A 16,904-nucleotide genomic window follows, 5' to 3' on the forward strand; every position below is an offset into this window, starting at 1 on the left:
TAGTAGATTTTTTAAGTTCCGACTGTATTAAATTTGATGGGATCAGTTTGACAGGCTTGGACCGGACTCTCAAAACTAAGATTATTGGGCCAAAAGTCCAATGATAAGAACCAAGGCAGGCCAGATGTTCACCGCTGAAGTTGCTTAAACATTATAGAGCTCGAATGGGTAAAAGTCCACCGGTACATCTCGTTTGCATAAAGAGAGTAGCAGAAAATGGTAGGTGGCGAGATGAACGAGAGTCGTTAGAAGTAGAAGACGCGGAAATACTTTTTCTAAATAGATAAGGAAAATATGTAAATTAGTATTAGTAATGCAACAATCAATGTAAACTTCGACCTAAATTCTGGCGAGTTAAACTAGGAAACAATTAAATAGATCTTTCTATATAAAGTCTTGTAATAAGTCCGATTAAAGACACAATTTAACATCAATGAAAACACTTTGATACTCTCTTCCAACCTCCCTCTCTTTCATTTAATTTATATTCTCCATTTGTCGAATTCATCTTCTTCGGTGAAGGACCGGTGTTAGGTGGGTTTTTCGGCGGCAGGGGCGAGTCCAACCAAGGGCTAGGGTGGACTCAAGCCCCCCCTAAAATTTTCCATTAATATATAATATTATTTCATCCACTTATTTTTACTCCATTTAAGCCCACTTATTCAAAGTCGGTTCACGTCTTAAAGCCCTCTTTACGCGTGACTTGTCCTCATTTTCTATTTCCTAACTTCGTTCTCGTATTTGAAAAAGAAAAAAGAAACTTTTTTTGTCTCGCATAATCGCACTAGTGAAGGTTAAATTGCCACCCACCGGCGATCAATTAGTCTTCTCTCTCATCTTAATTTTCATAATGAATATTAATTAGAAGTCTATTACGTAAAATTCAGACTTGATATTCATGTTTCTTAGATTTTTATTGCAATTAAGCTTTCGCAATTCTCTTTTTTTTTTTTTTAAGAGAACGACACCCAATGAGGGTGGGGGGTTAGGCTTGACCCCCTACCTGTTTATAAAACAAAATTTAAGGAGTACATAATGAGTTTCGCTCAAATTGCTACTGCCCAACATATGGCTAATAATAGCAATTGACAAACAAAAGACAATAGGTAACTAACAAAACGTTAAGAAAACGGGCAAAACAGGTGGCCCAAATAATAAAAAGGACGGGGTGGGAATGATCATAAAAGGTCGGGGAAGACCAAGGTAGACCATTCGCCTCACCACAACAGCCGAGGCCACTTACACTTTCGCAAAAAATGGGCGAAACAGGTATAACGGCTGCGAAATGTGTGGCACCATTCGGCAAACAGTCTAGTCTTGATAGACCCAAACAATCCATAATCACCCCAACCCTTCCTAACATGTAAAGTTCACGAAAATTCCTAAATTGCCAATAATATAAAAACGTGGAATGCGTGGCACCTATGTGCGAGACTGTCGTCGAAAGGATGGATATCCAAGCTGGTCCATCCGAATCATCTGCTGAATAGGTCGGGGAAGTTCCGCTGTTGTGAAGGTACGAGCCAACTCGGTCTGACACCCCAAGTTAGCTAATGCATCAGCTACTTTATTGCCCTCCCGGTAGATATGTGTAATCCTGTACTCCAAAGTAGAAAGAGAAGGGGACACCTTGCATGGTGCCGGCCATCAACGGCACCACTAAGGAAGAAAGCACACAACCAAGGCAACTGTCGGCCATGCAAGTTGCCAAGGGAGTTCGACGGGGCGAGCCGACATTATTAGCGACTTTAAAGGAGGAAAGCCCGCCCGTCAACAAAGAGGAGGACGTGCCACCGATCATCCAAACCGTCTTGAAGGCCAGCCAAGACGTGATGCCACCGAATTTGCCCAACAAGCTTCCACCTAGGAGGGAGGTGGACCACGCCATCGAGTTGGTCGGGACGGGGAAGACCCGACCATCGAAGGCAAGCGTTGTGGCCGACGCATTGAGTAGAAAAGCCGAACCCACAGCCATTAGCTCGACAAAGGGGAACTTGGCCGACATGATCCGAGAAGGGCTCGAACATGATCCAATGACCAAGGAGCTAATTCGACTCGTCAAGGAGGGCAAGACGAGAAAACTTTGGGTAGAGGACGGCCTACTCTACACGAAGGGGCAGCGACTCTTCGTTCCGAAGTGGGGCAGCTTGAGGAAGGACCTCATAAAGGAATGCCACGACACCAAGTGGGCGGGGCATCCGGGCCAAAGGAGGACAATGGCGTTGCTCGAGACGGCCTACTTTTGGCCTCACATGCGGGACGGTGTCGATGCATGTGTGAAGACTTGTCTTGTTTGCCAACAAGACAAGGTGGAGAATAAACAACCGGCAGGGCTGGAGCCTCATCAAATGAATTACCCAAGTACGAGGCAACATGGAAGACGAATGAAGACTTGTGAAAATTTCGAGATCGTCTCCACTTGTTCGAGGCAACGAGGACGTCGCCGGATTAGGCGGGGGAGGATGTCACGGCCCGCGAGTTTTGACCCAACCCCTTGCCGATTTCCCTTGAGTTGGGGAGGTTAAAGAGTCCAAGAGGTAGCCCAAATAGGGTTAGGCCCAAGTTGGCCCAATTGTATAGTGGTAGGTAGAGCCATTTTTGGTAGGTAGAGGTAGGTGGTTGTAGGTAGAGACAATCAAGGGATTGTTCCACTCCCATCCGTTAGATCATATCGATCTCCACCGTCCATTGAGGAGGTGGTCTTGTATAAATAGAGGTAGGGTCCTCATTTGTATTCATCCAACACATATTCAAGAAATCCAACAATACTCTAGCAATAAAGTACTCTTCTACCAACTCTCTTGTCTTCTTTCTTTCTTCGTTTCCATCACTTAAGTCTTCGCAACACAATTTGGGAGAGGCTGACTTAGCTATCGCGAGGGGCGAGAAGGAGCTAAGGCCACACGGTTCTTTGTTAAGGGAACAAGTCCGTGACAATTGGGGCGAGAAGGAGCTAAGGCCGCACGGTTCTTTGTTAAGGGAACAAGTCCGTGACAATTGGGTATTATCGTGATGAAAAAAAATTCATATCATATATGCATCTTAAACTTTTTTGATAACATTTTTTTTTCGGGGCCTCTGCCCTGAAAACCCGATGTGTTTAAGCCCCCTCACAAAAATATTCTGGCGGTCAAAGGAGTTAGCTTGAAAACAGGTCTCGTGGAAATAGATCCTATTTTTTCGTCAGAGCCACGTTCTCTAAGGTCAACCTGGCTACTAGTACAATTATTTTAGTCATATTTATATCTGAACTCGGCATGTGAAAGAATATATAAATAAAAAAATATAAAATAAAACATTGACATGCGAATATTAGCTAACGTTAATTTGATTCAATAGCCACTTGGGGAAGAAATATTAATTGAATATCCAAAATTCTAGTGATTAGAGCAACTCCAGTGGAGGAATTAAATGGGGAATTAAATGGAATAACTTCTATTTTGATGCTTTCAAACATAAATTTTCATCTCCAATGGGGGAATTAAATTGGTAGTTATTTTGATATTCAACTTCCCGAGATGCAAAAATGCATCCTGGAAAAAGAGGTATCAAAACATTAACTACCCAACAAACCAATTAAAATTTGACACGTGTCAATATTAAATATATTTATGCTTATATTTAAAATTAGATAATTCATTTAATGCTTGAGGTTGGAGTAAATGAGTATCAAAATAATAAAACGAGTATCAAATTAATATTTGATGATCGATTTTGATACTTTACCATTGGAGTTGCTCTTAGTGTCCATAAACTTTTTTTATTTTTTTATTTTTTATTTTTTTTATTTTTATAATCTCCATAAACTTTTAATTTTGAAACAATTTTGTTATTCCAATTAAAAAAAAATCCGAATTTATTAATAGCTAATTATTCAAAATTTAAGGCTATCTCATGTATTTTATTATGGGCAAATTACAAGAAACCCCCTAATGTAATGCTTAATTACGAAAACCCCCTATGACAATGTTTGACCGTTTAAATTCACATAAATGTATTTTGTCCGTTGTACCCTTATGTTAATTGAAAAAAACAACAAATGATAAATTACGAGAACCCTCATAAGGTAATGTCTAATTACGAAAATTCTCCCAAATATTCAATATTATGAAAACTTTTGGAGGTTTGTTGTCGGAGAATTATGCGACAAGCTTGTTCCTGAAGGTACTCAATTCACTTCCTCGGGTTGTTATGAATATCCTTCGACCATTGGCGGAGACCCATCTGGCAAGTTTCAATTCCGTCAAACAACCGGTCGAAACAGTCTGGTGCCGTAGCTGACTCCCAACCCTCTCGCACCACCTTCTAACACTCATCCTTTCTGACCCAGTGAGTGTTAAATCCGGATTCATTAATAGCTACTTTTTCAAAATTTAAGACTCTCATGTATTTTATTATGGGCAAATTACAAGAAACCTCTTAAGGTAAGGTCTGATTACGAAAATTCCCTTATGACCAGTGCTTGACCGTTTAAACTCACACAAATGTATTTTGTCCGTTTGATCATTCTGTTAATTGAAAAACAACAAAGAATAAAATTACAAGAACCCCCTAAGGTAATGTCTAATTACGAAAAATTCCCTCAAATATGCAATATTATGAAAACTGTTGGAGGTTTGTTGCCGGAGAATTATGCGACAAGCTTGTTCGAGTTATTAATTTTTTTATAATAATGAAATATTTTTAAGATAAAATCGATTTTATAAAATAAAAATTATGAAAATATGTAAAATCGATTTTATAAAATAAAAATTATGAAAATATGTAAAATCGATTTCATTGAATAAAAAAGTTATAAAATGTAAACGAAAAGTTTACAAAATTAAAACTTTTAATGTTACAACATATATTTAATTTTTTTATATACTTTTTTTTATATATTTAGTTTTAAAATAAAAGAAAATTGACTATATTTTTAAAATAATATTACAATTTACTCCCGAAGTAATTAACATGCTAACATATGTCACATGTTAAAGGGCAAAAATGATATTTTCAGAATAATATTCTATGAAATAAAAAAAGATTCTGTTAAAAGTAACAACGTAGGGTACTGTGTAAGACCGCAACATATTCTAGGGGGATTTTCGTATTATTGAAACATGAGCGGCTTTGTTATAATTAGACCTTACCTCAGGGGGTTTTCTCGTAAATTTCCCTTTTATTATACTAATATACTTCATTCAGAATCGCAGCTCTTTGGGACTCGATGTGTCATAAAACGGTAAATTGAGAGTAAATTTTATGTGGTTCAGAACATGATGGACCAAAAGTAATATAATCACCGATTTTAGGGACCAAAAAATATAATATTAAAAATATAAATATTCCCGGCTATCAAAACTATTTTCTTCTCTGTATCCATCACGGCCGGCTGCCGCCAGGATTCTCTTTAATCCAAATTAGGTTTAAAAAATCAGCCGTGTTTAGAAGTTCAAAAAAGAAAAAAAGAAAAAAAACAGATGGAAGAGTGAATTTAAACTCCGGCGATTTGGAGAGAAAACTTATCCCATAGATTGCTTTACAACTTCTCGAAAATCCACTCACGCTTGAACCTTGATTCGTTATGTTTTGTGTATTTTTTTAAATAAAACATTTCTCTGTCTAATTCAAAGTTATATCTATGCGATTCAATTTGAATCAGAAGAATGCTGAAACGAACGGATTGTTAAGGTTTTGAATGGGGGGTTTAATTAGCACTTACCACCCTTGTGGGGATAATTATAGTGTTTGTTCCTATATTTTACCACTTAAACAATTTTAGTCATCAAATTTTCGCCGTCACCATATTTGTCCTCAAACTTACCAATTACATTTTTCGTTCGGCCGTCAAATTTCCCTGTTAAGTTGGGTGTAATTTTTACATGTGGATTACGTGATGGCTATCTACCAGTTAAACGTCGAGCTGGAACAGAATCCTCAATCTATTTGGCAGATTAAATATGAGGTGGAGTGACACGTCATTCTATCCCCTATTTATATTATCAATTCCATAATTTTCCATAATTCCTAATACACCGCGTACTCCTAAATTCCCTTTACGAATCATTCAATTGAGGTGAAAATTGGCAACAACAGAATCGTCCAACCCTAATTTCCCAAGTTTTTTAACATTTGTGAATTTGAAACATCACAAATGCGAAATGATCTTCGATTTTAGTAAATTTCTCCAAAGTTGCTATCTTTGAACTTCGATTTTGGTAAGTTTCTTCAAAGTTTTCGCATGGGTTTATGACTTTAAGGATTACGAACTTGGTGGCTTACGGTTTCAGAGAGGAATCTAGTGGGAATAACTTGGGATTAGGTTTGCTAGGGTTTACACAATTGTGAGAGTGAAAAAAATTGGAAATTTGGATTAGATAAATTAGGTAAGAGTGCGAGGTGGATTGGGGGTGTCTTCCAGCTCGACTTTGACTACCAAATGGATGTCATGTTCGCAACACGTGACAATTCCATCCAGATTAACATGGAAACGTGACAGCCGAACCAAAAGTGTCGAAAATTGGCAAATTTGAGAGCTAATTTCGTGGCAGCGAAAGTTTGATGACTAAAATCGTTTAAGTGGTAAAGTATAGGGACAACAAATGTATTTATCCCCTCGATGTGATATATAATTGTCAATAAAGCCCATACGAGCCATTCGTGCATTACACTCACCTTATCTGCAACCGAGAGTGCATTTTTTTGACGCGAAAAGACACAAATACCCTTTGAATTGGAAATGATAATAATTTGTTTATTTCTTTTTTTTTTTTTTGGTTTTATTGTTGATGTGGAGATAATTTTTTTTTTTTTTTGGTTTATTTATATTCTATATTTGTATTTTTTTTTAGAGGTGTGGCCAATACTATAGAGACCTTAAAGTTATTTTAGCATACCTCAGGAGTTAGGGGTGTAGGACCCAATAAAATATGTACAAAGTAAACATAGGATAATTTTATTACAAGGCCTGCAATCTTATATACAGTGGTTTGAATCCATTTGTCACAATTGCCTAGTACCAGTTTCATATATATCCCTACTGCTAATCATTATTCCTATTAAACATTCTTTCAAATTCCATGGCAAACCTTGCAGCAGCCCTTGTTATTTACTGCACGATTTCCCTGAGTACATTAACCTGTTGCAGTATTATAACCCACTGTCCAGAAATTGAACAACAATCTCTTCTAAGATTCAAAGAATCTTTAGTAGATCCTTCCAATATTCTCTCTTCCTGGAATCTTTCTGCTCATGTTAACTGTTGCAACTGGAAAGGTGTTGTCTGCGACAAAATAACCGGCCACGTTCATCAACTCCGTATACACAGCGACTATAAATTTCCAGGCTTAGGTGGCAAAATAAATCCTTCTTTGCTTAACTTGAAGCATTTGAAATATCTCGACTTGAGTGAAAACGACTTTCAAGGTACAACAATACCTTCATTCATTGGCTCACTCACAAGCCTCGAGTATTTGGATTTATCTTATGCCGGTTTTCGCGGGACGATTACCAATACGATTGGAAATCTTTCGAATCTACACACTTTGATCCTGGAAGGCGATTACTATGAAAGCCGACTCGAATGGCTGTCGGGGCTTTCTCAGCTGGAGCGCCTCCACATGAATCATGTGAACCTCAGCAAAGCTGACAACTGGTTACAGGTCATCAATACTCTTCCTTCTTTATTAGAACTCAATTTCGGTTATTGCAATCTTAATTTCGCGTCCCCTTTGGATGATGTTAGTATTAATGTTACTTCTCTAGCCATCCTTGATTTATCTAGTAACAATTTCATTCAGTATAATTTGGCTATCGAGAAATGGATTTTTCAATTGAGTAGCCTCGTTTTTCTTGATCTGAGCGGCAACTATTTTGACGGCCGATTTCCAACTATTTCCAACGCCACAAAACTCCGACACATTGATCTCTCCAGTAATCATTTCAACTCCACTATTCCAGATTGGCTCTACTCTTTGAAAGATCTCGAGTTTGTCTCTATCAGAGAAAGCTATCTACAAGGTCCACTTTCCAATGGTATAGCAAATCTAACCTCTCTCAACACCCTCGATTTATATTCCAATCAGCTTTCTGGAGAAATACCTAGAGGAATCGCTCATTTGTGCAAATTGCAAACGTTGGAGTTATCTAACAATAATTTTCAAGGAGATATATCCGATTCGTTCGGAAATATGTCTGATTGCTTCCTACGAGCTCTGGAATCCCTGGCTCTGTCGGGGAATCAACTCTCGGGTCATTTAACCGATCAATTTGGAGAGTTTAAGAGTCTTAAAACACTTTCTCTTAGCCGAAACTCGCTGTCCGGTGCAATTCCAATCAATATAGGAGAAGTCTTATCCTTGCAAATCTTAGAACTGGATGCTAATAAATTGGCTGGAAATCTTCCGGAGAGTTTGGGGCAACTTTCTAACTTGGAATATCTTAATATTGAATATAACAAGTTGGAAGGGGTCGTGAGTGAAATCCACTTTGCCAATCTCACAAAATTGAAGAAATTATCTGCCGCTGGCAACCACTTGACATTGAATGTAAGCCCAAACTGGATTCCATCTTTCAAACTTGAAACACTTGAATTGCAGTCATGGAACTTATTAGGCGAAGGAAATCGGATTCCCTCTTGGGTCGACACACAGAAGCAGATTATACAAAAACTTGATTTATCGAGCACTGGGATCTCGGGCAATGTCCCTCGCTGGTTTTGGAAGATCCAGTTCTTGAACCTCTCTAATAACCAGCTCCATGGCAACATTCCTGTTCTAAGTGACGGCAACGGTTTTCGGTTTCTATACTTGCGTTCAAACCAATTCAGTGGTTCATTACCTCAAATACCAGCTACCATGCTAGAGCTAGATCTCTCCAATAACTCATTTTCAGGGGGTTTATCTCACTTTCTATGTGAAATGATGACGACTGATGAACCGTACGGGACCCTCATTCTTAATCTTGGAGGAAACCAGTTAACTGGAGAAATACCAGATTGCTTGAGGAAATGGTCATCTTTGTTATACTTGAATTTAGGCAATAACTTCTTGTCTGGAGCCATCCCTATTTCCATTGGATCTCTTACCGAATTGCGGTCTTTAAATCTATACAACAATAATATCTCTGGTCAGATACCCTTTTCAATGCGTCACTGCATGAGTTTGGTGAAGATCGACTTTGCTGACAATGAACTCGACGGAAGCATACCATCATGGATGGGAATGAGCATATCCAATTTGAAGTTTCTGATTTTGCGGTCAAACAAGTTGAGTGGCGAAATATCTTCAGACATGTGCCACCTAAACACTCTTCAAATCTTGGATCTCTCGGACAACCGACTTTCTGGGATAATGCCTAGGTGTGTGGACAATTTTACTGCAATGGCCACAAAAAGAAATTTTCCTGAAATCGATGGTTCTATTTCTATTGGGTTCTTTCGAGACAGTGCGTTAGTCGCCACAAAGGGGAGTGAGTTCTACTACGACATCATTCTTCCATTGGTCACAAACATCGACCTTTCGAGAAATAATTTGTCGGGAGATATTCCAAAGGAGTTGACAAGTCTTGTGGAGTTGAGATCACTCAACCTGTCAGGGAATCACTTCACTGGAATGATCCCACAAAGCATTGGAGACATGAAGCAACTTGAATCCCTTGATCTCTCGACAAACTATCTATCCGGTGAAATGCCAAATGGCTTTACAGTTATGTCAACACTGAATTATCTAAATGTGTCTTACAATAAATTAACAGGGAGAATACCAGAAAGCACTCAACTCAGAGGATTCGATAATTCGAGCTTTATAGGAAACGATCTTTGTGGGCCTCCATTGACAAGTAACTGCTCTGGTGTACCAAACATGAACAGAGAAGGCGATAATCATGAAAGTGATGATCATTATAAGATAGAGTGGTTATATGTGTTTATATCTTTAGGATATGCTGTCGGACTTTCTGTTTTCTGCACAACGCTGATATTGAACAAGTCATGGAGGGAAGCCTATTTTGAGTTTTTTGAAGACATGTGGAACATAATTTATGTGCATTCCAAAGTTAAATGGGCAAGGCTCGCAACGAAGATATCAGGTTGAGGTTTTGGCAGGAAAGTTTGCATCCGGCCGGGAGTTTATCTTTGTTTGGTTTTATTCTGTGTATTTTGAGAAAATTAATTTCAGATAATGTTTAGTGAGAAACAATTGATACATGAAGTGTGTTTTTATTTTCATAATGTACAGTTTATTCTGTTACTGGACCGTCAGAGTTAACAGAAATCAGGCAAATGGCCAGATTTTGGGATAAAATTAGGGTAAAATATACAAATCAAAACAGAATACTACGTCGTTTTTTGTAATTCATTTGCCTGAAACCCTCTAATATCTCTCCAATCTCCATGTACGTCTTGTAACAAAATGAATGGGAAAAATTACAGTTTTAATGCCTTAAGTTTGCACTGATTTCACATTTTGTCGCTCAGGTTCAAAAAAACATATTTGGTCGCTCAGGTTCACAAAAAACATATTTGGTCCCTCATGTTTCAATAATTTAACACTTTTGTTTTCGTCAATTTACCGTTAGTCGGAGTTGATTTCTTTAGTACTAAGGAAAATTAACGGAAACGACTGAAAATATTTAATTTTTGAAATATGTGGGACCAAATGTATTTTTTGTGAACATGAAGAACCAAATGTGTAATTAGTGCAAACTTGTGGGATGAAAACTGTATTTTTCCCAAAATGAATGAATAGAATAGAATATCGAAGAGGCCGGGCCTTTTTGCGACGCCTAAAGAACTTGCTTTCTTGCAATCCTTGATCCACGTCAATTGATAGTAATGGTTAAAAGTTTTTAATTTCAATTTTCAACTCGATCTGAAGACATTTTCAGCGTCCAAACACCAAAACGCCATGATCTTCATGTACATATATAAATATTATCTTAAATCATATCTTGTCCAAATGTGAATAAGCTGTTATGGTTATTTGTCCTACTCAATCCCAAGTTTGTACTTGTTTGCTAGTGTGGAGAACAAATGTATATCTATGAGGTCCTGTTTGGATTGGAGGATTTCAAACTAATGGATTTGAAATACCTTGGATTTAAAATACCTTGGATTTGAAATCCATACAATTTAAAATCACCTATTTGGATACATGAAGATTTATACAAAGGATTTCAAATCAAATTCGCTGTTTGGCAAAAGAGTAGTGGATTTAAATTCTTTAATTAGTTTTATAAATATTTTCATATCATACAAATGTGATATTGCAATTATTGAACTTCTGAGAAATATCAGTTAAATTTCATTAAATAATAACACTATATAAAAATAAAAATAATATATATATATATATATATATATATATATATATATATATATATATATATATATATATATATATATATATATATATATATATATATCGAGCGGGCAGGGCCGGTTTGAGTCGAGTCGGGCCCACGGCTTCCCCTTCCCACTCCAATGCAACAGGCTCACCGGACTGGGGTGCAAATCACGGCAGAGGCCACGGAATTTATCGCCGCCGAGTCCGTGCTGGTTCCACTGGTGATCAACCGGAGCTATGTTTCCGGCGAACACGAGCAAGAATGGTGGCAAAGAGCCCAGCTCGTAAATCCTCATCCTCTTCTGAAGCTCCATCCACTCGACAATCTTGGTGGTGTAATCTCCGGCCCTCCATCTCTGGAGATCGATCACCATAACGTCGGCGTGAAGTAGCAGGGTTTTCTGTTGGCGAAGGTTAGAGAGAGAGAAGGGCTGGACCAGAACGTCGGCGTGAAGTAGGTGGTGAAGTTGGCGTTGCAGTACTCCGGCGCCGCCAGCACGGCCCCGTTCGGGAGCGGCGTTGCCGCGACTTTCGCGATGTCGTCGACGAGGTCGAGGTTGGAGTCGAGGTAGACTACCCGTCCAAGAGAGGGTCTATGGGCATCTCACCGCCGTCGAGCACCGCCGCTGAGCACCACCGTCGAGCACCGCCGTCGACACTGCCGTCGAGCGCCGCCGTTGAGGAGGAATATTCCCTGCTAATTCCCTAGCTAGAAGATCAATAATTGAAGAAATCCCTAATTTTTGAAGGCTGCTAAGAGAAGTCACGATGGATGGATTTCAAATGATTAGGTTTGTGGGAGGATTTGAAATCCATTAAAAAATGGGCTCAAATCCATCGATTTTTAGGGGTATTTGAAATCCACTGATTTAAGTTGCGGCTCAAACGACGTAATGGATTTGGGCAGTGGATTTAAAATCCGTCCTAGCCCAAATCCGTCCTTCCAAACGGGCTCTGATAGTTCCTATATATTATACTGCAAATATAATAAGTTCATTTTAATTCCATGGCTTTGCAAATGATGATGCCAAACCTTAAACCTTTGTCTCTCCTCCTTATTTTCTGCATGATTTCCTCAAATTTAAGCAATTGCAATATCTGTCCAGAAATCGAAAAAGAAGCTCTCTTAAACTTCAAAGAATCTTTCCTGGAATATTTCTGTTGATGTTAATTGTTGCAACTGGAAAGGTGTTGTCTGCGATAGCATCACCGGCCATGTTCGTCAACTCCATCTTCAATTCTCAGGTTTAGGTGGCAAAATAGATCCTTCTTTGCTTAATCTCAAGCATCTTAGATATCTCGACCTAAGCCAAAATAACTTCGAACAAACAATCCCTTCTTTCATAGGGTCGCTCACAAGCTTAGAGTATTTGAATTTATCTTTCGCTGGATTTTACGGAACAGTTCCGCATAGTATCGGAAATCTTTCGAAAATACGCACTTTGAATTTGGAAATCAACTACTATGGAAGCCAACTGGATGTTAGTAGTCTTGAATGGGTGTCGGGACTTACTCAATTGGAGCAACTCAACATGAACGGTGTAAACCCGAGCAGAGCAGCCAACTGGCTACAGGTCATCAACACTCTCCCTTCTTTAGTAGAATTACATTTTAGTCATTGCAGTCTTAATTCCATGGCGTCCCCAAGTGATATTAACAATGTTACATCTCTAACAAATCTTGATCTCTCCAGTAACAATTTTAATCCTAATTTAACCATCCCAAAATGGATTTTTCAACTGAGCAACCTCATTTATCTTGATCTAAGTGACAACTTTTTTGAAGGCCCAATTCCAACTATTACCAATTACACCACCAAACTCAAACACATCGATCTCTCTTGGAATCAGTTCAACTCCACTATTCCAGATTGGCTCTACTCTATGAAAGACCTTGAGTTTGTCTCTATGGGTCATAACTGTATACAAGGTCCACTTTCCAATGACATGGCAAATCTTACCTCTCTCAACACCCTCATTTTATACTCGAATCAACTTTCTGGAAGTATACCAAGAGAAATTGCTAACTTGTGCAAAATGACATATTTGGACTTATCTATCAATAAGTTCCACGGCGACATATCATATCCATTTGGGAGTATGTCAGATTGCTTTTTAGGAGCTTTGGAATTTCTGTATCTGTGGGAGAATCAGCTCTTTGGTAATCTAACTGATCAATTTGGAGAGTTTAAGAGTTTTAATACACTTCATCTTGTCGGAAACTTGTTGTCCGGTGCAATTCCTACCAATATAGGAAATATCTCGTCCTTGCAACGCTTAGTACTGGCTGGTAACAAATTCACCGGAAATCTTCCAGAGAGTTGTGGGCCAACTTTCTAACTTAGAATTTATTTCTATTCGAAATAACAAGTTGGAATGGGTTCTGAGTGAAAGCCACTTTGCCAATCTCACGAAATTGGAGATGTTATATGGGTCCGATAACAACTTGACTTTGATAGTAAGCCCAAATTGGATTCCACCTTTCAAACTTACGATGCTTCTGCTAAGATCTTGGAACATAGGCTCTCAGATTCCCAAATGGATTGACACACAAAAAAATAAAATCGAGAATCTTGATTTATCTAGCACTAGAATCTCAGGGAATGTTCCTATTTGGATGTGGAATGTCCAATTTTTGAACCTCTCTCATAACCAACTCCATGGCAACATTCCCATTATAGAAAACACTCGTTATGCTCAGTTTGTGTACTTGAGTTCCAATGAATTCAGTAGTGCATTGCCTCGAGTATCAGCTAATGTGAGAGAGCTAGATCTTTCTAATAACTCATTTTCGAGAGGCTTATCACACTTTCTATGTGATACGATGACCAATGAAACATATTCATTGCAGTTTCTTCATCTATGAGTGAATCAATTGAGTGGAGAAATACCAGATTGTTGGATGAAATGGCCATTGTTGACATACTTGAATCTAGGTAATAACATGTTGACTGGAACTATCCCAAATTCCATTGGATTTCTTGCGGAATTGCGGTCTTTGAATCTACGTAGCAACGAAATTTCAGGCCAAATACCTATTTCGATGCGTAATTGCACGAAATTGGTGAAGATCGACCTTGCTAACAATGACCTCAATGGAAAAATACCTACGTGGACGGGGACTAGTCTGGTCAATTTGTGGATTCTCATTTTGAGGTCAAACAAGTTGAGTGGTGAAATATCTTCGGATTTATGCCGACTAAATTCTGTCCAAATCTTGGATGTTTCAGACAACAAACTTTCTGGAATAATGCCTAGATGTGTTGGCAATTTTACTTCGATGGCTACAAAAAGAAGTCTGCATGAATATTGGTCTTTCGAGAGAGTGCAACAGTTTCCACAAAGGGAAGTGAGTACCAATACGACACCACTCTTGCATTGGTTACCAATATTGACCTTTCGAGCAACAATTTGTTGGGAGATATCCCAAAGGAGTTGACAAGTCTGGTGGAATTAAGATCACTCAACTTGTCTGGGAATCACTTCACTGGATTAATCCCACAAGCCATAGGAAGATATGAAGCAACTGGAATCTCTCGATCTTTCGAGAAACTCTTTATCCGGTGAAATGCCGAATAGCTTTAGAGCAATGTCAACTTTGAATTATTTGAATTTGTCTTATAATCACTTAACAGGTAGAATACCAGAAAGTACCCAACTCAGGGGATTTGATAATTCGAGCTTTATTGGTAACGATCTTTGTGGGTTTCCATTGACAGGAAATTGCAGCTATGGTGGACCAAACAAAAGAGAGGATAACGGAAGTGATGATAAATCTTCTTCAAAGATTGAGTGGTTTTACGTATTCTTGTCTTTGGGATATGCTGCGGGATTTTCTATTTTCTGCACAACGTTGGTGTTGAACAAGTCATGGAGAGTAGCGTATTTTGGATTAGTAGAAGACATATGCAACAGAGCTTATGTTTATTGCTATATTAAATGGAGGCTCGGAAAATCATCATATTGAGGGTTCGTGAACGTAGTGTAGATATGTTACAAAAGCTTGGGTCGAAAATGTCCTAGATTTATTGTAAAATATTTTGCAAATATGTGTTGTAGAAAAATGTATTGTAGCATAATTAAATCTCATGTACAGTGAAATCTTAAAGTACATCAATTTGAAATATAAATTCGATTATAGCATAAGCATATATGTTGATGTTTGGATCATTCCTGGTGATAGTGTGTGGCCTTGGTAACCAGTAACTTGGTCACTTTGGTTAACTGATTTATATATTAACAAATCCTGTTTTTTTTAGACTAAGAGTTGATCATGGATTTTTGTAAGGAAAACTTACAATTTTCATCACTCAAGTTTGCTAAAATTATCATATTTGGTCTCTCATGTTTCAATAGTTTGACACTTTTGGTCATTTCCGTCAATTCACCGTTAATTCGTCAGTAACGGTAGTGATGGGCACACATTTGATTCTGCTAGTTTTAACGAAAAATTGAGGGAAATGACTAAAAATAATGTCGAATCTTTGAAACATGAAGAACCACATGTGTTTTTTGTGAACATAGGGGACCAAATGTGAAATTTGTGTAAACTTGAGGGGTAAAAAATGTATTTTTCCCATTTTTGTAATAAAAAATACACAATAACTCTTACAGGGAAAAATGTTTTCATCTCTCAAGTTTGCACCGATTTCACATTTGGTCTCTCATGTTCACAAAAAACACATTTCATCCCTCATGTTTCAAAAAATCAACATTTTTAGTCATTTTTGTCAATTTTCCGTTAAAAACTAAAGGAATCAAGTGTGTGCCCATCACCTACTTAACTGACAGACTAATGGTAAATTTTCGGAAACAAAAATGTCAGATTATTGAAACATGAAGGACCAAATGTGTGTTTTGTGAACATGAGAGACCAAATATGAAATAAGTGCAAACTTTAGGGGTGAAATTGTAATTATCCCAACTCTTGATAAAACAGGAAAAAAAAAAAAAAAAATTGTGGAGTACAAAAACCAAATGTCATTAATACTACTGTCCTTGTCCCACTCAAGTCCTAAGTTGAAATTTTGTTTCTTTCTAGTGGAGAAATTTTGATAGCATATTTGACGAAAATGAAGATAAAGTAATAATAATGGATGTGTAAAATTAATGACCATGAAGAATGGCTGGACAGCAATTCTGTGGAAAGAAAACGACATTTCTTCGTCAACTCAAAAGTCGTCGGAGTCGGAATATAACACACGGCATCAAGTTGCTGTAGACATGTGAACGCTGCACATACTAGGAAACAAACATACGTACGGTACATCTCGACACTAATAATGTATGTGGACACTAATAATGTGTGTGAAGCTACTTTTGTGTAAAAAAAAGAAGTGTCGAGATTTTTAGGGAATTCAAAATATCTGTACTTTCCGAATGGCCTGTAGCTAATTCCCATATATATATATATATATATATATATATATATATATATATATATATATATATATATATATATATATATATATATCACAAAATGCACTCCACCTCCTACAAATTTCTCATTTTCGCACATTTCCTCTTAAAAATTTAAAAATTGGATAATCCTCCTTGAAAATACTATTTTGGTTGCACTTTG

At 37.8% G+C, this 16,904-nt stretch overlaps 2 protein-coding genes and 1 pseudogene across 2 annotated transcripts; 2 read left to right on the plus strand and 1 right to left on the minus strand.

Moving 5' to 3' along the window:
• The first annotated feature begins 7,061 nt into the window (after positions 1-7,061).
• Positions 7,062-10,073, plus strand: LOC105958667 (receptor-like protein EIX2). The gene has a single exon (XM_088812801.1). The coding sequence runs from the start codon at positions 7,062-7,064 to the stop codon at positions 10,071-10,073; it is 3,012 nt and encodes a 1,003-aa protein (XP_088668927.1).
• Positions 10,074-11,395: 1,322 nt separating this feature from the next.
• On the minus strand, positions 11,396-11,928 carry LOC105957382 (putative galacturonosyltransferase-like 2; annotated as a pseudogene).
• Positions 11,929-12,092: 164 nt separating this feature from the next.
• LOC105964688 (receptor-like protein EIX1) lies at positions 12,093-15,395 on the plus strand. Its single transcript, XM_088812802.1, is given in 5 exon segments — positions 12,093-12,119; positions 12,464-13,651; positions 13,653-14,173; positions 14,629-14,839; positions 14,841-15,395. Coding segments are annotated over 5 exon segments (2,397 nt in total). The 3' UTR covers positions 15,291-15,395.
• The last annotated feature ends 1,509 nt before the right edge of the window (positions 15,396-16,904 follow it).

Source organism: Erythranthe guttata, chromosome 14, assembly GCF_056151865.1.
Source record: "Erythranthe guttata isolate IM_541 chromosome 14, IM_541, whole genome shotgun sequence".
Taxonomy (NCBI): Eukaryota; Viridiplantae; Streptophyta; class Magnoliopsida; order Lamiales; family Phrymaceae; genus Erythranthe; species Erythranthe guttata.